Source organism: Engraulis encrasicolus, chromosome 9, assembly GCF_034702125.1.
Source record: "Engraulis encrasicolus isolate BLACKSEA-1 chromosome 9, IST_EnEncr_1.0, whole genome shotgun sequence".
NCBI classification, from domain to species: domain Eukaryota; kingdom Metazoa; phylum Chordata; class Actinopteri; order Clupeiformes; family Engraulidae; genus Engraulis; species Engraulis encrasicolus.
This window is the reverse complement of record NC_085865.1, coordinates 54492456-54499812: the sequence shown is the minus strand read 5'-3', so window position 1 is coordinate 54499812 and position 7357 is coordinate 54492456. Positions and strand designations below refer to the sequence as shown.

Sequence of the window (7357 nt, the reverse complement as noted above, 5' to 3'; positions counted from 1 at the left end):
AGCACAAATATATACAGTATGCCCACTTCAAAACATGCTCAAATATGCAGTATACCCACCATAAAAAAGTAGACTACACCACTGGGCATCTCTTATGTGTTATACATATTTAATCGTGGCCATTGCATCTGTTAGTATTGTCTACCATTTGACCTGTAGTTCAGGTCATTCAGGCTGTCCTTCACTGCAGTGTATAAAGTAGAAGTAGAAGTACTCTAACTGATGTCATTGCTACATGAACTTAGCATTTACACACTAGTTATTCCACTGTAGCTAATGAGGTAAATATACATTTCAGTCCTCTGGTCCTTAAACAACAGCTGTCAACAACTAATCATTTCAGGTTTAATGACCACCACTTATGTTAAACTGTTTATTTTCCCATTTATGATGTAATGAGATCACTTCTTTACTGTGCCTGAATCGCTTGTTAATAAAATAAATATAGTCCATGCAAATGATGTTTTAATTCAGCAGCACGTGTTGATTTACGGACAGCTGAGGTGACATTTTCTTGTGGGTCTTGGGGAACTTGTGGTTTGACATGGCTTGTGACATCACTAGAACAGCCTCTGTAAGCAGACCTCAAGGGCATTCAGAGCAATCCACGTAATTATTTCTGTCTCCGCGGGTCATTTGTTGACTGAAGTGCATCTTATTTGTAACATACTGTAAAGAAATTAAGTGTGTTTGGAAACCTTTTTTTTACATAACATGATCCTCAGAAACTGTGAGTATGACATTGTTTTGTAATGGAAGTGTGAAAGTGTTAATAAGGATTGATCATCTGTTTTTTGATTGATGATATAAATGATATTCATAGTGGATTGAATTTCAAAGTTTGAAATTAATATAGCCTACATGCAATATACAATATGAAAACAGGTGTTCTTACAATAATCTTTTCTTTTTGACGGAGGATTTTGAAGGTGAAAATGTTAAGAAAGTTTGTCAGTTTGAAATTGATATGTCTACTTCTACTAAGCCAATTTGTTTGGCGACAAGTGCTTTTTTTTAAACATAAAGCAAGCATTTTGGGACCAACACAGGACATCGCTCACGTCAGGTCTGTCAGTACTCTAAAAATGTCCCCCCTTTTTGGACAAATTATGGCAGTAATCCCCCAATGTGGCCCAGTGAAGGCATTGACCATGGGGGCAGATTTATGGTCATGGTGGCCAGCCAGCATGCTCCTCAGGGTCAGCTCCTCTCCTCTCCACACCTGACAGACAGCCGTTCAGATCTCTTATCTATCATCCACCCCTACAAACATTTGTTTCTCTTTTTTCTTGTCTTTTCTTTGAACAAAGATGAGCCATGTATATGTTTTTTGGGAAGGTATTCCATTTGAATGTACTACGCTTTTAATATGCTGAGTTTTGAGTGTCAGAACTGTAAAACCGCGCCTTTAACAAGAGGATATGTTAGGAGCACAATAAAATAGAGATACTTTTTGAAAAGTTATTTGAAAATTGTGCTAGAAATAGTGTTGAAAAGTGTAAAACTGTCAAGTTTTAATTCTACACTTAGAGAGAGTGTAAGCAACACTATGAGAGTTCAATTTCACTCTGCAAGTGCTGCAATTTTTTCCATGTATGTATTGAATCATCCACCTTAATGCTTTGCACATTTCTGTTTTGCTGTGGCTACAGGCTGAGGGAAGAGGGCAGACTAAAATGGAGACTTTTTTTCAAGAAGGCATTCAAGTTGTTTTTGGGAAACTGTCATGTTTTAAGAATAGATTTTAGCATGTTGGTACTGGGTCATTACATAAGGAAGCCTCCGTATCAGATCACAATGAAGATATCACTCATTATCTCCAATGGTCTACTGTGTATTGTATTTAAAAGTAGGCCTATGTACTGCTTCTAAGTATAACTTATTATGTAACATATGATTTGATGAAATATTAATTATTAGGCTATTTCCATCCTTGAATAGGCCTACATACAACCCCAGGTGAAAAACCCATATACTTAAAGTGTACTTTTTTTGACCGTACTTAGTACAAAGTGTACTATTTTCGGCGATTTAAAGTGCGCTTCATTGCACTATTAGTGCGCTGAAGCACTACTAAAGCAGTGCTTCAGCACACTTGCAGCACACTGAGGATGCTAAATTGGCACCGCTTTTGGACAACTTTAAGTGCACTACAAGCATACTTTTGAAAGTATGCTCCAAACACGCTTTTCATGCATTCGTATGGCATTAATAGTGTGCTTGAGTACACTTCTATAACATTTTATTGTTACTAGAAGTACAATAAAAGTATATTAACTTCACGCTTCTTTGGACTACATTGGAACATTTTAAGTCTGTAAAAAGTATATCATATTAAGTATTGTAAATATATAACAGGTATGCTTGAAGTATATTTACAGTACACTCCCAAGTACATGAAATAATATAAATGTAATAGTACAATCCATGCTGGTCCTCAGAGCTTGTACATTACACACAGCCACATGTCACAGTAGTGATACAGTATGCATGCCTAGCATGACTGACATTTACAATCATTGCATTGTTACAGAGATTTCAGATACACATTTCACTTTATTTCATTCTTGTTCCACCGTGCTGCAATTGATCATTTGAATTGATCACGAACGGTGACCCTTCATTCTTTGTTTGAACAACTAGCTCCAACTTACCTCTCGCCATGATGCCATGGGAAGTGTGAGCCTATATATACCAGAACATATACGTGACCATCATAATGACGGTGGGAACATGGTCATTTTTTGTGTACCACTTTAAAATTTTAAAACTCCTACAATAAACGCAGAATATAACAATGAGTAATATTTTCGTGCAAACCAAAGATATTCCTTAGAGGTCAATGGCTTTCTGTTTGAGAAATTGAGCTCCAAGAAGTGCATTACATGATGGTACATGCATGATGATGCATGATGGGTAAATGCACTTTGTGTAAGCACACTTTGAATATATTTGGATGAAGCACAATCATGGTGCACTTAGAAAAAGTATACTTCCAATATGTTAAAGTGATTTACTTTAAAGCGCACTATAGAAAATCACACTTCGAAGTCACTTGGGTGAAGTATAATCAAAGTGCACTTAAAAAAGTGCAATTGCAATATGTTATTAAAAAATACACTTTTAGTAAGTTCACTATTAGAACACTATTAGTATATTCCTCTAAATACACTTTAGCCAAACATCTTCTAAGTGCACTTTATGTATGGTTCGCAAAGTGTACTTTCTTTGAGAGCAACTTAATTACATCTAATTTTAAGTACACTTTAAATAAGCATATTGTAAACATACTTTTTCTTAGCACAAAAAGTGTGAGTGCGCTTTTAACATGCTAAGTACACTTCAGTTGTGCTTTTATTGTACTAAATTGAACCACTTTTTCACCTGGGACATTACCAATCTTTGGTAATACAGTTATTTTCATTTCAACTATTGCCATTGTGTTTGGAAGAAAAGAAGGAAAATGTCCCTTTTGTCAAATGTGCTTCCTTATCTTGGAAACATATCTGTAGTTGTCAAAGGTATGTATTTTAAAATTGACCAGATTGCAGTGTTGTGTCAGTCGGAATGTTTTGGTGCCTTGCCAAGGTTTAGGGTTTCTCACCTGCTTGCTTGAGCATGCTGTGGGATGCATGCAAGACATCAAGCCTATATCTGCCCATCTGATAAACACTGTGTTTCAGATAGGCCTATTACTAAATATGTGCAGGATGAAGAGGGTGTGCCAAACTGTATGTCTATGTTAAGTGCAGCTCAACACTCCCCATCCCTCCCCTTAAGTCAAAAGAATAGGGGGCCTTGGAAAGAGCAGTGCAATAAAAGTCATACAAATCTATCTATCCGCTGATTACAGTGTTTTACAGGTAGATAAGTAGGGTGTTGTGCCTTGCAAAGCATGCAATATAAGCCTGCATACTGTACACAGTTAAGTGTTAAGGTGATAATTTAATGCACAAAGTGCTCAATGTAACACTCTAAGAATCTGAAGCGTTGAGCCTTGCAAAACATAATTTATGTATACTGTACACAGTACATTTTAAGGTGCTAATTTACAGTTTTTCTCGATTGGTTTGGCTAATTTCTTGAAACCGAGATGACATTTCTATACATTTTGGGTCATTTGGCCAAACATTCTTACACTTCTGCACAACAGTTCAGATAGGCCTAACTAGCAAAATGTCATAAACCTCCCAAAACAGTTCATTCTTGCATCAGCACTTAACCTTCTCCCACATAAATAGTCAGTAGGCCTACCATAAAAGGGCATATATCCTTCTCAATTGCTTTGGCTCATTTGCATTCATTTAGTCATTCCGTCAAAATAAACTGGATGGTTCAGCATAACAACATGGATCCTCATCACTTGCTCATATCACACCAAACACAGTTTACCCGTGTGTCAAAACTAAATTCCTTCCACAGAATGTCGTTGGAAAAAATTTCAAGAAATTAGCCAAATAACAGAAGAAACTGTAGTATACACAGTTGTAAAATTATTTTACAAACTAGTTACAATACCATCTGGCCTGTTGAACACTGTCATGAATTTACTGTTTACAGTAATTAAATTCTTCAAATATTATGTCATTGACTGGTTTGACAATTGTGTAAACTACTTTGCATATGATGACTTACACAATGAAATCATGCTGACATGTTTTGGAGAGGGCAACCATTAGATTGAGAATTGTCTAATTAGTTCAGATGAGAAAGGTCAATTTATTTGGAAAATGTGCTAAATGTATGCTCAATGTGTCAACTGTAGGGTACTTATACATAGCCATCTGCAGAGATGTACTAAACATTTGAGACATGTACAAAGCATTTGAGATTTGATGAAAGCAATGAAAAATGTCATTCTGTTGTGGGAAATTGAAAGTTGGTTTGGGGATTTGTCCGTGTTGTTTTGGTAATGTCATCTCAGTTTCGAGAAATTAGCCAAACCAATCGAGAAAAACTGGAACACACAAAGTGTTCAATATGATACTCAAGTATCTGAAGTTTGCTTCTACTCTGCAAGTGTTGAAGGAACACCACAACATTTATTGTATATTTTCTGACAGCTATTTTGTTGACTCCTCTGAATTGATGGGCAATAAATGTGTGTCTACTGGTTACAGTTTTTCTCGATTGGTTTGGCTAATTTCTTGAAACTGAGATGACATTCCTATAACCATTGGGTCATTTGGCCAAACATTCTTACACTTCTGCACAACACTTCAGATAACTACCAAAATGCCATATACCTCCCAAAACAGCTCATTCTTGCATCAGCACTAAACCTTCTCCCACAAAAATAGTCAGTACCATAAAAATGGCATATATCCTTCTCAATTGGTTTGGCTCATTTGCATTCATTTAGTCATTCAGTCAAAATAAACTGGATGGTTCAGCATAACTACATGGATCCTCATCACTTGCTCATATCACTCCAAAAACAGTTTACCCGTGTGTAGAAACCAAATTCCTTCCACAGAATGTCGTTTGAAAAAACGTCAGGAAATTAGCCAAATAACAGAGGAAACTGTAGTACACACGGTTGTAAAATTATTTTCTACAAACTAGTAAAGTTACAATACCATCTGGCCAGTTGAACATGTCATGTCATTAAATTACTGTTTACAGTAAAGAAATTCTTAAAATATTATGTCCTTGACTGTTTTGACAATTGTGTAGACTACTTTGCATATGATGACTCACACAATGAAATCATGCTGACATGTTTTGGAGAGGGCAACCATTAGACTGAGAATTGTCTAATTCGTTTAGATAAGAAAGGTCAATTTATTTGGAAAATGTGCTAAATGTATGCTCAATGTGTCAACTGTAGGGTACTTGTACATAGCCATCTGCCGAGATGTACTAAACATTTGAGACATGTACAAAGCATTTGAAATTAGATGAAAGCAATGAAAAATGCCATTCTGTTGTGGGAAATTGCCCGTTGGTTTGGAGATTTGACCGTGTTGTTTTGAGAATGTCATCTCAGTTTCGAGAAATTAGCCAAACCAATCGAGAAAAACTGTAATAAAAGGGCTACGCAGGGCCGGATTAAGATGGCCCGGGGCCCCTAGGCCAGTGTTTCCCAACCTTTTTTGTCTTGTGTACCCCCAAGCCTTTTCGTTGTGCCATGAGTACCCCTTAAGTCAAGTTCTATATCGCTTTCTCCATCCCAATGTAACTAAGCTCCATATATTTGTTATTTGTTACATATTTCCAAGTACCCCCTGCAGTGTGCTCGCGTACCCCTAGTGGTACACGTACCCCTGGTTGGGAAACACTGCCCTAGGCTACAGGTTGCTGTGGGGCCCCCCGGAAAGCAAATAATGCAGCAAATTTAGACACAGACCCAGTCATAATTACGAGCTAGGAACTGTGGAGTGGAGTGTTAAATAGATTCAAAACTGCACTCAACACAATAGAAGACTTACAATATTTCATCTTTTTCATTTTTGTTTTAATTTTTTCACTTTTGGCCAATCAGGGCCCCCCTGGCAGATGGGTGCCCCTATGGCTACAGTATATCGAACCTGTGTATTAATCCGGCCCTGTGGCTGCAGTATATTGTACAATGCCACTGAACCTGCAAGGAAAGAGGAAGGCCTTTTTGGAGGTTGGTTGGCCCTGCTGACTGATGGCCTGCCTAAGCGACTGGGTGCCTTGATCATGCTATGCAAAGCAGCCGCGGCACACAGTGCGATTGGGGCTCCCTCTAAACCCAACACAGCTGGGCCACTTCCTCTTTCTCATATTTTAGGCTACGTTTATATGGTGATGATCAAAAAAGAAGACGCAAAAGTGGCGTCTCGTCTTCAATTTTTCAATGCATTTTACATGAGGACAATTGCAAGTGGAAATGAACTAATATTTTATACGATGTGTGTTTGTTTATACGACAACCTTGCCGTTGGGGCCTGAAGACACAAATATCTGGAGAAGTGTGATGGTATATTGGACGTGAACAACATGTCTTGGCTCTCTTGCCGTTTAGACAGAGATGCAACCTGGCTTGTCTTCAAAACTCCCCACTCTGGAAGGAGTCTTCAGATTTGTGCGTCTTCAAGCATTGATGGCGGAGTTGAAATGTAAACAAAAGGAACTTCTGATTAAAAAATGTTGTTTCCCTCGCAATCATCCTTGTATAAACGGACACCAGAAGCACAGCCCTGCAGCCCCCAAGGTAGCTGTACTGTAGGCGGGGGTGGATTATGACTCCATGGGCCCCCTGGGCCAGGTAACAAGACAGCCCCCCACTTGACTCTGACATATGTTAGCTCCCTACACAGCATAACTTCCTCATAACCTCCAAAGACGTCTTCCTCAGTTCTAGTGCAGACATTTTACATTTGCAGACGAT

At 38.0% G+C, this 7357-nt stretch overlaps 1 protein-coding gene across 1 annotated transcript in view; it reads left to right on the top strand.

Moving 5' to 3' along the window:
• Positions 1-595: 595 nt before the first annotated feature.
• The window catches only part of LOC134455233 (POU domain class 2-associating factor 1), a 20788-nt gene continuing 14026 nt past the window's right edge, over positions 596-7357 (top strand). The window contains exon 1 of the mRNA XM_063206263.1: positions 596-730. Within this exon, the coding sequence (XP_063062333.1) occupies positions 715-730 (16 nt within the window). The 5' untranslated portion in view covers positions 596-714. The remainder of the gene's footprint in view (positions 731-7357) is intronic.